Here is a 17,966-nt window from a genome sequence, read left to right as displayed (position 1 = left end):
TTTGGTTTTACGAGACAAGGTTTCTCTGTATTGTTTTGGAGGCTGTCAGTCCAGCCTGGCCTCGAACTCACAGAGATCTGCCTGCCTCTGCCTCCTGAGTGCTGGGATTAAAGGCGTGCAACACCAAAGCCCAGCAACCTGTTTCAGTTCTAACGACTTTAATTAGAGGACATTGTCTTACATCTTCAGACAGGTAGGCAGCCTATTGCATCTCTGAGTCTTTCTAGGTATGAGCCTAGGCCCAAGGACATGTATTCTTATGCCTGATCAAGTGGCTTAGATGTTTATAGCAGATCAGTATAGGGCATTCAGATAAATGTGTAAATATACAAGTAGGGTACACATGTCCCCAAAATTGCATGGGATATACTCATACTAGCTATATGCACTGATTTTCTTCTAAGATTTTTAATTTTTATGTGTACAGATGTTTTTGCTTGCATGTATGTTTAGTACCATGTAAGAGGCTTTTGGCTTCCCTGAAACTGGAATTAACAGATGTTTGTGAGCCACCATGTGGGTGCTGGGCCTCAACCCTGGTCCTCTGGAAGGACAGCCAGTGATATTAAGAGCAGAACCATCCCCCAGTCTTTGCACCAGTTTTCTGAAATTCAGAATTAACTTGGTATTCTGTCTGACAACTCTACTGTCATTGCTCTAGCCTCAGAACTCCCCCAAGATATCTTGGATTTGGTAACATTCTCAATGCCTTTAAGAGAAAGTTGTTAAACTGAACAATTAATCTTGAGACAGAGTCTCACTTTGTAGCCCTCCCTGGCTTTGAACTTGCTATGTAGATCCAGCTGACTTCAAATTCACAGAGATCTGGCTGCCTCCACTTTCTCAGTGCTGTGATTAAAGGTTTACACCACGCCCAGTTAAAGTCCTTTATTTCTGATATGATCTCCAAGGCCCTGCCAAACTCTCCACTTTGCTGCACCTCTGACTGTCTTGTCTTCAAGTTTCAACATGGCCAGTCCTGCCTGGATGTACCTCCCTTCCCGTCTTCTCTAATCCTTAGGCTTTTTCTCCCATACCATGTGAAGGCGAGGGTGTAATGATTTCACTAGACCCATGAGAAATGATAAACGGGTGTTTACTGGGGCACTTAGACCGAAGAAGGCAAAGAACCGCAGGAGCACTTCTCTGCCCTTCCTAAGGGGTCAGCTGACCCGAGAGAAAGACCCACGCCTTATGCTTCCCTCTTTCAGCTTCTGTCCTCCTGAGGCCACACCCAAAGGGGTGTGGCCACTGTTACAGGCAAGACCACTACAATCACGTGCTAGTCAATTTAAAAATCATCAAGGTTTATTTCAACCCACAGTTTTGGAGGTTTCAGCCTTTTACCTATTGCCCCCTTGCTTTTGGGTCTGGAAATCTCCTGATGCTAATACATGTATAAATTAGCCATACCTTTGTTGGCTGCCCTCTGTACATGGCCTGCTTGTATCATAATATAACTCTAGTTGTTCTCCTGAAGGATGCTTTGCATGATACCAGGTATGCAATGAGCCTTTCTCTGCCCCACCTGCCAGCTTCCAAACCACACAGAGACTTATTATTAATTATGAATGCTCAGCTTTAGCTTAGGCTTGTTTCTAACTAGCTCTTTTAGCTTAAATTAACCCATTTCCACTAATCTGTATGATGCCACCTGGCTCATGGCTTTTACCTCCCCTACTGCATGTCCTGCTTCTTCTGTGTCTCCCGGGCCTAGATTCATCTGCTCTTCTTTTCTCTGTGCCCAGAAGTCTCACCTAACCTCTTCCTGTCTAGCTATTGACCATTCAGCTCTTTATTAAACCAATCAGAAGGCGCCTTGGCAACTACACGTCTTCACAGCGTACAAAAAAGATTATTCCATAACACAGGCATCAAGCACCAGCTAACTAAGTACATATGCACACACACAAATATATATATGCATATATATGATCTAATGACCTTGTGACTGTACAACTTTTCAATTGTATGTGAAGGGGCCCTGAAATGACTCAGTAGCTCAGGTGCTTGCTTCAAAGTCTGACTGCCTGGGTTCAGTTCCCTGAACTCACAAGGTAAGAGGACAGAAACGACTGACGATCACGTCACGCACACACAGGAGTGCCCGTGAATACACAAACACACACACACAGATAGCTAAATTAGTTTAGTTTAAAACACCAAAATAAAGTGTTCTTAGCAAACCACCTAAACCCCTTAGAGGTTTCCCTGCTTTGCCGTAACCAGCCTAACCTGTGGCCTTAAAAATGCATTTGACAAATGTCTTGATTAGTGATTTTCATTTTTCTAGAACTAATCAAACCCCGTGTAAGAACATCTAGAGTAGATTGTCATTTTGGGGCAAGCTGCATATGTGTTCCCTAACCACCGTCCCTCACATTTGTCTCCAGAAAAAAACTTTAGACAGGAGCTGTGTTTTTAGCGGCATTGTGAGGATGCTTGTGAGGATACTCAGGGGGACAGTCCAGTTGGTCACTTGTTGCACTGGGTGGCTCCCGCTGGCCTGGTCCCTCGGGGGGCCCAGAGGACAGAGCCCGCAGCGCACGCGCAGATGGGTGGGCGCGCGCCTGCCCTTGCCCCCTCCGCCCGCCAGGTGGCGCTGGCGACCCGCCGCCGCCTCTCGGAGGCCGACGCGGGCGGCGCCGGGCGCCTTGCGGGCCGCGGGTCCGCCTCCGCCGCGCCGAGGGCGTGGGCTCCGGGCTCCCGGAAGCGGCGGCCGCGGCGTGGAGCCCAGCGGGCTGTCGGTCGCCGGAGCGACCATGCGCGGCGGCCCGGGGCTGTGAGCTGAGCGCGGCCGTGAATGGCGGCTCGCTGAGGCGGCGGCGCGGCGCGGGCTCCTCCCGGCGTGGGGTGGCGGGGCCGGGGTGATGCTGCTCAAGCTCCTGCAGAGACAGACCTATACCTGCCTCTCCCACAGGTATGGGCTCTACGTCTGCTTCGTGGGCGTCGTTGTCACCATCGTCTCGGCTTTCCAGTTCGGAGAGGTGAGTGGCGGAGCCCGAGCCCTGCAGCCGCGTGCGCAGCCCTCCCCGGCCGAGCCCCGCACCGCCGGCGCCCCGCGTCTCCCTCCCGCCTCCCCATCCTCCCCTGCAGCCTGGGGACCCAGCTCGCCGCCCACCGTCCCGGGCGCCCACAGCGCGCATCCTTCTCCGCGGCTCGGCTGCGGCACCTGGACCGGACGTCCCGGCCTCGCGTGCTCCCGTGTGCGGGTTCCCTTCCTCCCTCGGGCCGTCCCCAAGAGCCCTCCAGTCATTTGACTTTTGCTCTCAGGCCTTGCGCCGGTGAAACTCCCTTCTCGGGCATGCAGTTGGTTTTTTTATTTTTATTTTTTCCTTTCTATAGTGATCCTCCATTCCTTGGCCCTCCTTCAGAGCCTGGTCTCCGGTGCCACCCTACTAATCTTTCACCTCTGACCAAACACCTTATCTTCTTAATCCGGTTTCAGACTTTATCTACGAGGCACGTGCAGTTTTGCACGTGAATTTGCATAGGGAAGGTTTTTTTTTCCTTAACCCCCCCCTTCACTCTTGCTGTGCTGTGTTGAACAGCTGTATGTGAGCGGGTAGGTGGCCTCGGTGGTGAGAATGCTCTTGTGGTTGGAAGGCACCAAGTGCTTGTCCTAGATAAGCTGAGAGTAGGGTCCGCGTCAGGTGACTAGGACTGCCTGCCGACCTTGGACTCCAGCCCGGGACGTCTTGGGAGCCAGCACAGACCCTTGCGTCATGGGGTATGCTAGTACTTTTTAGAGAAGGCACTGGTCCTTCTTTGACAGAGACCTACGCTTAATTCATGTGCAATAAAGCAGTTTGGTTACATTGTAAACTTTTCAAGGGACACAGGCAACCGGTTTGGGAGGTGGGAAGCACCAGGTGAAATGGGTTTTGTGTTCCTTTGGAGACGAACGTTGGACGTTTTTGGACCGAAATTACTCTTTGTTTTAAATTTCATAGTTATTTGATTCTTGGCAGTCTGAAACAGCACTACCTTAAGTGCAAAGGGCGATGGATGGGCACGGGGGTGTGAGTCAACAAAACACTACTTCTGGAAACAGGAAGAAACGTTGTGCTTTCAAATGGCTTGAAATTTGTCTCCCAATTTTATTTGTTTGTATTTTAGCAAGAGGTTTAAAAGGTTTTTAAGATGAACTGAATGATTTTATTATAAAATGCTACAATACACATGCATTGTAGAGGAGGTTTTTAAAGGAAGTAACTCTAGTCCAAGCTCAGTGCCAGGAACCACCACTGTATGAGACTAAGCGTGTGTTTAGTGACTGGCTGAATTATATGACATGTGTCTTGGTTTGTTTTTAGTGGTTCCAGGGACTAGAAAAAAATAGTCTCACAAGTTGGAATGAGAACACCCCAGGCTTGTAAGAGTGGGATATTTTCTTAATATTACAGTGCCTCCTAGCTTGTCTTTGTTTCATGGGTTATAACTTGATGCGATTGTGTATAGTTAGTACTGCTTTTGGGTGACTTTGTCTTTAAAATGTCTCAACTAAATTGCCCCAGCCAGCCAGAAGTTTGCAGTCTTCTTGTGGCAGCCCTCCCAAACGCTGAGGCCACTGGGTTATGTTTTTGACCTGGTTAATTTTAAGTGAGCAGTTGATTAGCCACAGTGTAAAATACATTTATTACAGCCTTGAAGTGCCCACAGATTTTTGTTTCACTTTGAGACAGTCATGTAGCCCATGACTGGCCTATAACTCCCTATGTTGACCTGGCTGGCCTTGTACTCACAGAGATCCACCTGCCTCTGCATCCAAAATGCTGCGATTGAAGGTGTATGTCACAATGCCTGGCTTGTGGGCAAAGATCTTAAAGTTTAGATTGTTAGAGAAATGAGGGGCTGTGTAGCTCATTGGTAGAGCACTTGCCTGGCATGTACAAGGTCCTGCGTTCAGTCCCCAGCACTGAAAGTCCTACCAAACAACAAGCCAATTAGAGAAACGAGAGAAAAGAATGTTGAAAGGCAGCATGAGAGGCGTGGCAGCTGGTCTGCAGTGCTTACAGAGCCGTGGAGAAGAGGAGCTGCAGACCCAGGTAGATGGAATCTGGATTTGTCTGTTGGCTCCAGTTAATAACCGTGATAATAGCAAACATACCTTTCTAGGCGTTCTCTTGACTGCCTTACATACTAATTTAGCCTTCACAGTATCATCTAATGTAGACAAGATTATTTTACCCACCTTACAGGTTATGCAACTGAGGTATTTGCATAATTTAACACAGCTAGTTCTTGGCAGACATTTGCATCCAACTTAGACAGTTGACTCTGATGCTATCATCATAATAACACTTCTTTTTAGTCTCTGTTTTAAAAAAATTCTCATTAATTTATTTATGTTGTGTGTGTGGGTACACATGTGTACATTGTGCGTGTGGTTCTCTCTGCCTCGTGGTTCCTAGAGATCAAACTCAGCCTGGGGTTTGGCAGCTTTTATCCCCTAAGCTCACTCATTACCGCTGCCTCCCTTCCTTCCTCTGCTGGGGACTGAAGCTATGACCTTCTGCATCCAAGGCAAGAGCTTTACCCTTGAACTTCTCCCCCAAGCTCTCAATGGTTTCTCAAGCAGCTCACACTTATCTGATCTGGGAAAAGAAATCTAACCCCTCTCAGCCTCCTCTTGAAAATAAAGGCAAGGGTATCTTCTTGCCAGAGTCAATATGGGGATTGCCTGTGTGAAACACTTCATTCTGTTGATAGCACTGTTGAACCGTCCTAGCTAATGCCCCACTCAGTGTTACCATCAGTTATTTTGTCTCCGTCTTTACTTTGAAATACTTTCTTGAAACCATACTTTATGTATGTAGCACCAACTTGTTAACTAGTTATAATGCATATAAGGGTTAAAAAAATCATTGTTAAATTTCAAGTTCATTAATTTCCCCCTCTTAGTGTTAGAGGTAATCTGTGTATTTGTGTGTGTGTGTGTGTGTGTGTGTGTGTGTGTGTGTGTGTGTGTGTGTGTGTGTGACGATCCCCTGGACCTGAGTGACAGGTAATGTTATTGTTATAATGTGAGCAGCTCAGGATGGGTGCTGGGTTCAAACTCCAGTCTGCTGGAAGACTGCTGAGCCAGCTCTCCAGACTCTGCTAGAGTGCCCCCATCCTGTGTGTTTGAGACAAGGTCATTTGTACCCCAGGCTAGCCTCCAGCTCCATAGGTACCCAAGAATGACCTTGAACTCCTTTCCGAGTCTCCTGCTTCGACCTCCTTAGTGCTGGGATTATAGTTGTGCAACACTGTGCCCAGTACGGGATCTAACCCAGGGCCTCCAGGGCCTTATGCATGATAGGCAAACACTGTATTAATTAAACTATCTCCCCAACCCTGGGTTGTTGCATTTTAGTAAGTCTTTTGAACATTGGTCCAAATTTTGAGGAAAAATATAATCAAGGGAGAGATCTACTAAGTAACTTGTTTTTCCCTAGAAGTGGGGCCAGGTACTCTCTGGAGAACCCTTGGGAATTCTTGGGAATTCCCTTGGGGTAAATAGAAACATGGCTGGACCCATAGATGATGATCTAGAGGATGAGCCGAGCCCTCATAGTGGACACCCTGGCCTGAATGAAATGACATGATGCCTCCAAGGTGCGAGAGGAGGCTTTTATTGTAGATGTGAGGAAGAGCGCTTCCAGAGGCACTGGCAGAAGTCCAGAGCAGGGAGAGAAAGGAGTAGACCAAACATGGCCAGTAGATTGGACTGCTCATGAGAGGAGGTTTGAGAGAGGAGCAGGAGACAGAGGGGAGGGGGAAGGGAGAGGAGAAGAGAGTAGAGAGCAGGGGGAGCTAATGCGTGCTGAACGCAGGCAGGGTTTTATAGGACCGAGGAGCTCAGAGGGGAAGCCCCTGAGCTGGAGAAGTTTAGGGGGGGAGAGAAGAACTGGGGGAGCCAGGATGCCAGCATGGACTCTAACTGGTGCTTGTGCTGCTGAGAGAACCTGGGGTCAGCACACACGTTAGTATGCTAATAAGCACCACAGTTAGCCATTTGTCCCCAGTCTCCTTAGGATGACAGGTCACAGCAGCAGGTGAGGGTAGTAGCTTGTTTGTTGTAAGTCTGAGTTCCTTATAAGTCAGAGCACTAGACTGTGTCCTTAAGAGTCCTTTATTTAAGCAATCTAGATCAACTGTGCCCTCAATTCAGAAATGTTTGGTTCTGCTTTGTAGGGTACAACATGAGTATAACATTAGTACCCAGGAGACAGGTAGGAGATCTGAGCATTAGAGGTTAGCCTGGACTGCACAGTGAGACTTTGACTCCAAGGAAAAAGGAAACTTCTGGCTTTAGCATTAGTGTCTGTTCTGTCTTGTTATAGTTGCTGTTATGTGTGGTAAGCCCTACTATTGATAAGAATGTATTTCCGGCCCATCATCATTGATAAACAAATCTACACACCCTTTCCTGAAACTTCCAAGACTGCTGCATTATCTCATCATCAAATACCTGCACTCTCTGGTGAAGTTCATGAATATTTATACGCCATGAGGAAAATGCTGACTATAAATAGTCTAATGTCAGTTGGGTCAGGGTTTACCTCCAAATGAGTTCAAGGCAGGTCAAGTATGCTGCCAGGTTAGGCACAGAGGCAGCTTCTTGGATTTTAGGATTGTGAATGGAGAGTTGTAGATCACGGGTACATGGGCGTTTGTATGTGAGCCTTGTCTTACTTGGGAATATATCGCTTCCTTCAGTAAACTAAGTGAGGAAACAAAATCAAGTCACATAGGAAAGTCGGTAGGGTCGGTTAAAGCCTGCTCCTACTGTTTGAGAATTTCCCCTTTACCCCCTGCTCCCCCCTTGTCTGTTTATGGTCATGGCTTTTTGATTTATGAAGCATTCCTTTTCCACCATAAAGAGGATTAAAAACCAGGTCCAGCTCAAGTTAACCTTTTCAACTAGTTTTCTTAACTTGTCTAATTTCTGGAAAGAAGTGAGTTACCATGTTTAATTTTGATTGGTTTCCTGCTTAAAATGTTAGGGTTTTAGTGTGTTCTTGGTCAGAGACAAAAAAAAAAGGGGGGGCATGAGCAGAAAGAGACCTGTCTGAGGGCGCAGTCCCTGGCCTGTACAAACTAATTCTTAGCCATGTCCAAATCGATTAACTCCCAGCTGATCCTGTGGGTGGGGGCTGCCCCTCATAGCTTTATGATTTATTTTTGGCAGCAGAGGTTTTATTAAAAAGTAATTGTCTTACTAGGAATGGTGGTGTATGCCTTTCATACCAGCACTGGGGAGACAGAGGCAAGTAAAGTCTGGAGCATGGATGGTTGGATGGATGGATGGGTGGATGGATGAAGGGTGATTTTTGTTGTTTTGTTTTGTTTTTCGAGGCAGGGTTCCTCTGTATTGTTTTGGAGGCTGTCCTGGAACTCACTCTGTAGACCAGGCTCCAGGCTGGCCTAGAACTTACAGAGATCCACCTGTCTCTGCCTCCCGAGTGCTGGGATTAAAGGCGTGCGCCACCAATGCCTGGCAAAGGGTGATTTTTAACTAGCATCCTTTTAACCTCATTTTCAGTGAAGGTAGTCTACTCTGATCAGTGTGTGCTTACTTTATATTTTCAAACATGATTAATGTGACTGTAACTTGTCCGTTTTCATGTTCTGAAATTCATTTTTTTATTTGTTTGTTTTGTTTTTCGAGACAGGGTTTCTCTGTGGCTTTGGAGGCTGTGAGTTCGAGACCAACCTGGTCTATAAGAGCTAGTTCCAGGACAGCCTCCAAAGCCACAGAGAAACCCTGTCTCGAAAAACCAAAAAAAGAAAACAAAAACAAAAACAAAAAAAGAAAGAAAGAAAGAATAAAAGAAAAGTGTGATCCCTTTGCATTTTCAATCCCTGGTCACTGGAAATGGCTGCTGGTTGTCATCAGTGGTACTGGGTTGCAAGTGACAGATTCCAACTCAGACCTGGTTTTTATTTATTTATTTGTCTGTCTGTTTGTTTGTTTTTTGGTTTTTTGAGACAGGGTTCCTCTGTGTCTTTGGAACCTGTCCTGGAACTAGCTCCCAGGCTAAACCTCTGGCAGGTTGGGCCAGGGTGCTCGAATGATGTCAGGAATCCCTCCTTGTCCTGTTCTTCAGCTCTCTCAGGCAGCCTACCCCAAGTGGATAAGGTCCCCACCTTCTTTGCTGCTCCTGCTAGTCCCTGCAGAGCCTTCCTTAGTGGGGCCGGCCATACTCAGCACTGCCTGCTTTGCCCTGGGGTGTTATACCTGTGCCAGCCACCTGAGTCACCTCAGAGCCTTGGGGTTGGGCAGGCCTGGGAGCCACAGCTGGACCTTGTGATCAGAGAAGGCCATCCCTGAGAACAGTTACCAGTCACCACGCTGTTATCAAAGCCTGGCCAGAGCAACAGATGTCCAAGATACCAGCTTCAGCCCAAACCCACTGTGTGGGGAGCATGGTGTTTGGGTCCATTGCTCATTTGGCACTGGGATGTGGTTTCTTATATTTGGCTCTTCAGAAGAAAATATGCACAGCAGCTTCTCAGGGCAACTGGCTTGCTCAGGGGATAAAACTTAATCTCCCATTGTGCACTCAGTAACCTGAGGTCAGAGATGGCATCTCTGTAACCTTAAAACTGTCCCCACAGAAGGCCTGGCTCATCCATTCTGTTAGCAAATACTTAACCAGGCCCCTAGGGGCACAGCTGTCAGGAAGACATGGCTGCTGCTGACAAGGAGCTTGTGCAATGAGGCATTACATGCTACTTCATCACAATTGTGAGCAGTGCTGCAGAGGTGTCAGGGTGTGGTAGGAGAGGTCAGCAGTGAGGGTAGATTTGTCCAGTGGCCTGGGTCAAGGTGGCTTCTTGATGCTGTGTAAGCTCAGCAGGAGTACTCAGGCGGAGGAGCGAGGAGGCCAGGGCTGTTTCCTGCATCCACTTTCAGCTGGTGGTGATACTTCCCCCGGGGAACATTTAGATTGTCAGAGCTGGGCATGGAATGAAATAGTGCTGTGGGCTTTGATGTGCAGAAGCCAAGGAATGCTGTTAATGTATAGGACAAGCCCCAATAGCAAAGAATCACCCAGGTCCAATGACAGTGGTGCTGGTATTGAGAAACTACCATTTCTCAACCAAAGAAGCAGAGTAAAGGCCTTGGCATCAGGAGAACAATCAAACGTGAATAAAGGTGCCTGTCACCGAGTCTGGTGACCTGAGTTTGAGTCCCAGACCCCATGTGGTGAAAGGAGAGAACAGATCCCTAGATTCCTGCAAGTTGTCCTCTGCCCTCTATATCCGCGCTGGGATCTACATGCCCCTGTCATACACTAAATAAATAAAGGCCCTTGGGGCCAGAGACGAGCTGATATAGGGGCAATTGGTGTAGCTGTGGTGACCTTCCTCCTGCACCGGGTACCATTGAAGGCTGTTATGTACTGGCTTTTAGCAATTGAGGCCCAGCAACACTGCTAAATGATGATAACCTTCTAACAAAACACTGCCAGGGTGCCTTGTCGGCGGTACGATAATCGAGAAACCCTGAATAAGAGAGTGAGAGCGGTGTGGGTAGGGTATTTTGCAGGATCTTGGGTTAGGAGAGTGGTGTGGGTAGGGTATTTTGCAGGATTTTGGGTTAGGAGAGCGGTGTGGGTAGGGTATTTTGCAGGATTTTGGGTGAGGAGAGCGGTGTGGGTAGGGTATTTTGCAGGATTTTGGGTGAGGAGAGCGGTGTGGGTAGGGTATTTTGCAGGATTTTGGGTTAGGAGAGCGGTGTGGGTAGGGTATTTTGCAGGATTTTGGGTTAGGAGAGTGGTGTGGGTAGGGTATTTTGCAGGATCTTGGATTAGGTGGTGGGAGAGCACAGAGAAGTGGGTAAATGGGAACACTTATCTGTTCCAGTCATCTGTTCATCATTCATCTGTTCATCATGTTTGCCAGCCACTCCACTACCATCTTCATCAACAAAAGTAGGTAAAACAGTCACGGGGTGCTCCCAGTCCCTCATAGCAGGTGCTCCCTGAGCATCCTGATGAAAGACTACTGTGAGCCTCAAAACTTATTTTCGTTCACTACGTGTGCTGGCTGGTTTTATGTCAACTCGACACAAGCTAGAGTCATCTGAGAGGAGGGCACCTCAATTTAGAAAATGCCTCCATAAGATCTGGCCATATGGTGCTGGCCCTGGGTTCTGTAAGAAGGCAGGGGGAGCAAGCCATGGGGAGCAGGCCAGCAAGCAGCACCCTCCATGGCCTCCGCATCAGCTCTGCCTCAGTCCCTGTCTTGCCTTCCTTCAATGAATAACCGTGGTGTGGAGTGTAAGCCAAATAAACGCTTTGCTCTCTGACTTACTTTGGACATGGTTTCCATCACAGTAATAGAAACCCTAACCAAGACACTGATTGTGACCACGCCTGTGAGGACAGGTGGGTTTAGTGAGGTGTCAGATGTTTACGAGGCACCTTACAAAGTACTCCTCCGTGGAAAGCATCCAATAAATACTAATTAAGTGCATGTGTCCCCTTTGGGGAGCTCGTCTAGCTGTGATGCTCATGTAGGCAGAAGTGAGAGACCAGCCCTCTCAGCTGATGCTCGTCAGCTGTCCCCATTGACAGCAGAAAAGCTCACAAGGATTGCCCGGTGTGCTGTGCTCTGTTAATGGGACGGCACAGGGTCCTGCACTTTTATAATTGCTATGTAGACATCTCTGTTTCCTTCTGGCGTGTAACAACCCAGTGTTTGTAATGGTGGATGTGTGTTCACAGAATGCCTTTTTAAGTTTCTCCAGTCTTGGGACAGTTTGTTCCAATCTTGTGGTGCAGATGACAGTATCTTTAGCAGGTGATTTGTCAGCTTGTGGGTGATTCATGCATGCAGCACATTAAACAGGAAGAAAGGATCTTAGAGGCATCCTACAGACTGTCTCTGCATGCTGTGATCAGATGGAAAGCCATATGATTTAAAACCAAAAAGAAAAAAAAAAGATAGAAATCGGGTTGAGAAGCCATGAGGAGTAAGCCAATAAACAACACCCCTCCATGGTCCCTGCATCAGCTCCTGTCTCCAGGTTCCTGCCCTGCTTGAGTTCCTGTCTTGACTTCCTTTGATGAAGAACTGTACCCTCATTTTCTCATTAATTTTTTGTGTGGTTTTTTTATTTTTGTTTTTGTTTTTTTGTTTTTTCGAGACAGGGTTTCTCTGTTTTGCTTTGGAGGTTGTCCTGAAACTCTAAACTAGGCTGACCTCGGACTCACAGAGATCCACCTTCCTCTGCTGGGATTAAAGGTGTGTACCACCAATGCCCGGCTTTCTCATTAAATTTTAAATTACATTTTTGTTGTATGTGTGTTTTATGTGTGCATGCACATGTGTGGAGATCGGAGGACAACTTGCAGGAGTCAGTTCCCTACTTCATCTGAGAATCTTTTAGCCACTGTACGGACAGGATAAAAACACACACTTTTTATTTAATTGTGGCCATTTATGGCTATCTCAGGGAAATAGTTCTGGGCCACTGGATGCCCGGTGTGTTAGGTAAACACCAGTTTCAGAACTGGTGAATGGTTGCATTCATAAGTGTGTATTTTACAAGCCAACTGCCGGTAAGTGAGGGAGTAGCCTGGGCAACGCCAGAGCCAGGTGACACAAGCTCAGCCCTATGGCCAAGAAGGGGGGTGGGTGGTCTGTGGCATCTGCCTCACAGTTGCCTTCCTGCTACAGGGATTCAGTAAGGTGCAGACTGACTTTGACTGCCATTTTGTAAAAACTGGCCAGCAACTGATTGTGAATGCCAGGATTATTAAAATAGACTCCTAGAAGCAGGAAACTTGAGAGGTAGGGAGATGGCTCAGTCAGTGAGGTACCCACTCTGCAAGCCTGAGAACCCGAGTTCTTGTCATTAGCACCCACATTAAAAATGAGTGCAGAAGCATGGTTCTCCATCTAGCAGAATCGGTGAGCTTAATGAGAGACTCTGCCTCAAAGAGTTAAGAAAGAGAGCAACTGAGGGAGATATCCCATGTTGATATACCTCCACACACACTCACACAGGTGTGCACGCACACACTCACACAGATGTGCACATACACTCACACAGGTGTGCACATACACTCACACAGGTGTGCACACACTCTCACACAGGTGTGCACGCACACACACACATTTTAACCTGATATAACCAGTCTCCTATATACTTTAAAAACTAGTAACATTGTATGGTGTGTCAGAGATCACTTTTATATATGGTATGGTAGTTCATCTAATCTCAGATTTTACCAACAAATCACCCCAATGGCAGAGAAAAATAAATATTCTGAAACTGGTTTAGAGCAGTGGTTCTCAACCTTCCCAATGCTGCAACCCTTTAATACAGTTCCTCATGCTGTGGTGACTCCCAACCATAAAACTCTTTTGTTGCTACTTCATAGCTATAATTTTGCTATTGTTATAAAATTGTAATGTAAATATCTGATACGTAGGATATCTGATATGTGACCCCAAAGGGGTGGCAACCCACAGGTTGAGAACCGCTGGTTTGGACAGTGGTGTCTGGAGGAAAAGCTTTAAGTGACAAATCTAGCATTTCATCTGTAAACAGTGACATTAATTTCCATATAAATTTGTTTAGGACAGATCCAAGTGATTTTTTTTAAGATTTTATTTAGTTTTCTGTTATGTGAATTGGTGTTTTGTTTGCATGAGGGTGTTGGATCCCTTGGAACTGGAATTACAGACAGCTGTGAGCTGCCATGTGGGTGCTGGGAGTTGAACCTGGGCCCTCTGGAAGAAAATTCAGTGCTTTTAGCCGCTAAGTCATGTCTCCAGCCCCTGCATATAAATTTTTGATTTGCATTGGTGCATATAGCGCTGTAAGTACCTTGCTATTACGATAATGAAGGTTCCGGAAGCTATGCTCTGTTTAATGAGATATCTAACATGCCTGCTAGTGCAGGAGACAGGTAAACAAGGACAATAAAGCTGGGCTGTAGATGTGGCTCAGCATTTAAGAGCGCTGGCTGCTCTTCCAGAGGACCTACGTCTGATGTCCAGCACCCATGTGGCAGCTGACAAGTGTCTGTGACAATAGGCCCAAGGGATCTGATGCCCTTTTTCTGGCCTTCACAGGCGCTACCTGCATGTGGTGTTCACACATACATGCAGGCAGAATGAATAAATGATTTTAAAGATAAAAACGACAAAGCTAACAGTCAGGCATGGAGTACTACTACAGACAGTGGGTGCCAATTTCCAAGTCATCAGTCAGGATACAAATTACTTGGAGCAGAGAGGGGAGCATTTGGATTGAACTGAGGAATAAGGAATTGTTTTACTGATCCGTCAGAGCCCTCTGACGTTGGTTTTTCTGGTGTGAGCCAGCAGGTGGAGAGGACACAGTGTATTTGCTGAACCTGGCCTTCCTTTGTGAGGCTATAAACCCTCCCTTCTGCCTGCTGCATCTTCTGGGCAACCCCCTAGCCAAGAACAACCTTCCCAGCTTAATTTGTGTGTGTGTGTGACTTATTTTTCAAAAATGACTAGTGTTGTTCCATGGCAGGCTACACAGAGATATTGATGGAGAATGATGGCTATGTTTGTACTCAATAAATTGATATTCATACAGTCTATACTGTTGAAAATCAACACACCTGTATTTTTGCAATGCAGATACTTTATAGCTACGCATTGGGTTCTGTGTGATATCAGAGATGGAGGGCAGTTTTGTGCGTGTTAAACTTCATTTCTGAGTATCAAATATATTACTCTTAATCATAGTCACAAGCCTATACCATAAGTCTCAGAATTCACCCCTCCTTGCAGAACTCTGTGCCCTTCAGGCAACATTTCTTTTTTTGTTTGTTTGTTTTTTTGTTTTTTGAGACAGGGTTTCTCTGTATTGTTTTGGAGGCTGTCCTGGAACTCTCTCTGTAGTCCAGGCTGGCCTCAAGCTTACAGAGATCCTCCTGCCTCTGCCTCCCGAGTGCTGGGGTTAAAGGCGTGCGCACCAACAATCGGCTCAGGCAGTATTTCTTTACAACCAATTGAAGTTGACTGAAATGCCAACTGCACCGAGGACAGAACGCCAACCCCTCCTTGGAAAAAAACACCAAGAAAGGCTTCCCTGAGGAAGCCAAGTTTGCAGTGTCAATGAGTGGAGTCTTTTTGAAGCACAGTCAGAGAGCAAAGGGCATGTCAGAGGGTTCTGATGCTAGATCGGATGGAGGAGTGAAGAAGACAGTTCCTGGAGATTGTTAGGTTTCTGGCCATTTGGTGACAGGAGGAACAGGTGCCGTGATGTGGGCTGGTGAGATGGCTCGGCAGCTAGAGGGCCTTGCTGCTAAGCCTGGTGACCTGAGTTTGATTTGGGGACCCACATGGTAGGAGAGTACTGATTCCCTCAGTCTGTCCTCTGATCCACAAACTTGCTATGCACAAAATTTTAAACTAATAAAATGTTCAGAGAGTACATCCTGAATGTTCTCTTCTCAAAAATATGTGAAATGGTAGACATATCGCTTAGTTTGATTTATTCACAATATATATACATATATATGCATATATTAAGGCATAGTATATGCCTTACACTACATACACATTTATGAAGCCATGGAAATCAACCAACCATACATAGTTCCTTGAAGTTGGGGATCTTAGCTTATTTTTTGCAAACCTCCAGTTATGTACCATGCCCTCAGTAAATGTTTGTAAATAAGTGCATTAAATGAGAACATTATTTGTGGTACTTGTAAGGGGTCTGAATGAAGGAGGCTGTAAAGGCAGGCAAAGACCAGATCTTGAAGTACCCAAAGATCATGAAAATAAATGACCATGGGTCATGGGACACACACAACCCTCTCGGTAGCCAGCTGTAGTGACGGAATGAAGCCAAGGAAAACCCCAAGGGGGAGTGCATTTTCAAAGAAGTCTCTTTGAAGAAGCATGTTGTTTGCTTCTTTCCTTGCTGGCTGGAATGAATAGAAAGACTGGGAATCCTACAGTCTCGAATCCATGACTAGCCATCATACGTAGGTAGAGAAGGAGCATGAAGCTAGAGGGTGTGTGGCAGGAAGGAGACCATTCTAGAATGAAGGACAGAATGGGAAGGCACATTTAGGAACTGGATAGAAGATGACAAGCCACCAGAGTGACAGAGGGAGAAGGAAGGCTTCTAGAAAGAGGAAGTGGTCGGCTATCAAGGTAGAGAGCCGGCAATCGTCATTTGACTTGACGGCACAGAGCCTTGATAGGCCCCTGAAACAGGGGAGGCCGAAGTGGTATAGGAGAGGGCTGAGGGTTCTAGAAGAATGGGGAGGACAGATAGAGAGGATTTGATATAGATTGTAAAGGGAAGGCTTTTCAGAGACTCTAGGATGTGTTTGTGCACCAGTAGGCAAAATCCTACTGAAGGGAAAAGAGGAGGAAGGCCATGAGAGGAGAGTTGATGAGGCCTAGAGCAGATACGCAGAGGAAAAGGCACAGGGTTGCTCAGCGTTGAGGACATGGAGGAAGAACGGTCTGTGTGTGGTGTGTTTGCACCGGGCCATCGGGGGAAGGCCATCCATCCATCCTCCAATCAGTTGGTGTTTTTACCCATCCATGGCAGGCAAGTCATAGTTAGGGCCCTGCTTCCGAGCCTAGCTTCTATTCTCTCCTGGCATCTATCCATGGTCTCCTGAAAAAGTCAACTGCACAGTTGCCCTCAAACAACCTGCCCCAAATGCACTCTTCCAGTTAGCTGACATTGTCCGTTTCTCATCTTCCCTCAAGGCCCCATTCAAACATCCCTTCCCTTTAAATGTTTTCTGTTCCCAAGGCCAGTGAGATCCTAAGTCCTCTCAGGTGTCTAAGCCACAGTTGTAGCTCATTTACTGGCTTGAGTGGGGCGTATGGTGTGGGACAGTATGGGGTGGGTGGGCACTTTGGACCGCTCAACAATCTGCTTTTGTTTATTTTACTAATTTATCTTTTACATCATAATCCTAGTTCCTCCTTCCTCCTCTCCTCCTGCTCCCCCCAACCTGCCCCTCGGAGAGGGTTAGACTTCCCCGAGGAAGTCTTCTAACTCGGCTTCTTTAGCGGCTGCTTACGAACTGAAATGACTTTCGTATTGGACTGCTAGTCTTTGGTGTACAGAAAGTATTGGTATTTTTCTTTTTCTTTTTCTAGGTGGTTCTGGAATGGAGCAGGGATCAATACCATGTTTTGTTTGATTCCTACAGGGACAATATCGCTGGGAAATCCTTTCAGAATCGGTGAGAGTTATTTTGTAATGTCTCTGTTATTTGAGTTTAAAGAATAAGCCATGAATTCCTTCATGTTTTAAATATGGTAGATCTGTTCAGGCTGCTTATGTCAACATAAAACATGTCTCTCACCTCCAAGGGAATAAGAAATAATTTACTTTTGAGTCAAATATATGTGGCCAGGAGCATGGATTTGAATTGTGCCAAGTAATATGTTCCTATGTGGAAATGGGTTCATGAAGTTTTTATAGTTATGCAGCAAAAGAAAGTCATAAATGTGTTTTCTAAACACATTGATGGCAACTTCTGGAAAGTGGGTTACAGCAAATTGGGGGGATTTCTGCTATAGGTTCAGATGATGGCATTCCTAGCTTTTGGATTGGTGGAAGCTAGTTGCCTGTTAATACATTTTCAGTGTCTCTCACTTGATGGTGACAAGGATCTTATCTCAGACACAGAGGTGAGCACTGAATGGCTATTGAGGATATTAAAAATAGCCCAAGAAGCCGGGCGGTGGTGGTGCACGCCTTTAATCCCAGCACTCAGGAGGCAGAGGCAGGCGGATTTCTGTGAGTTTGAGACCAGCCTGGACTACCAAGCGAGTTCCAGGACAGCCTCCAAAGCCACAGAGAAACCCTGTCTCGAAAAAAAAAAAAATAGCCCAAGAGGCTGGGCGGGGGTGGCACATGCCTTTAATTCCAGCACCCGGGAGGCAGAGGCAGGTGGGTCTCTGTGAGTTCAAGGCCAGCCTAGTCTACAAGAGGTAGTTCC

The 17,966-nt window shown here is 46.6% G+C and overlaps 1 protein-coding gene across 1 annotated transcript in view; it reads left to right on the top strand.

The window, feature by feature from the left end:
* Positions 1–2,718: 2,718 nt before the first annotated feature.
* The window catches only part of Gnptab (N-acetylglucosamine-1-phosphate transferase subunits alpha and beta), a 65,494-nt gene continuing 50,246 nt past the window's right edge, over positions 2,719–17,966 (top strand). The window contains exons 1-2 of the mRNA XM_040755121.1: positions 2,719–2,987; positions 17,119–17,204. Coding sequence (XP_040611055.1) covers positions 2,871–2,987; positions 17,119–17,204 — 203 coding nt within the window. The 5' untranslated portion in view covers positions 2,719–2,870. The remainder of the gene's footprint in view (positions 2,988–17,118; positions 17,205–17,966) is intronic.

Source organism: Mesocricetus auratus, unplaced genomic scaffold, assembly GCF_017639785.1.
Source record: "Mesocricetus auratus isolate SY011 unplaced genomic scaffold, BCM_Maur_2.0 Super-Scaffold_100011, whole genome shotgun sequence".
NCBI lineage: Eukaryota > Metazoa > Chordata > Mammalia > Rodentia > Cricetidae > Mesocricetus > Mesocricetus auratus.
This window is presented reverse-complemented; position numbering and strand designations above follow the sequence as displayed.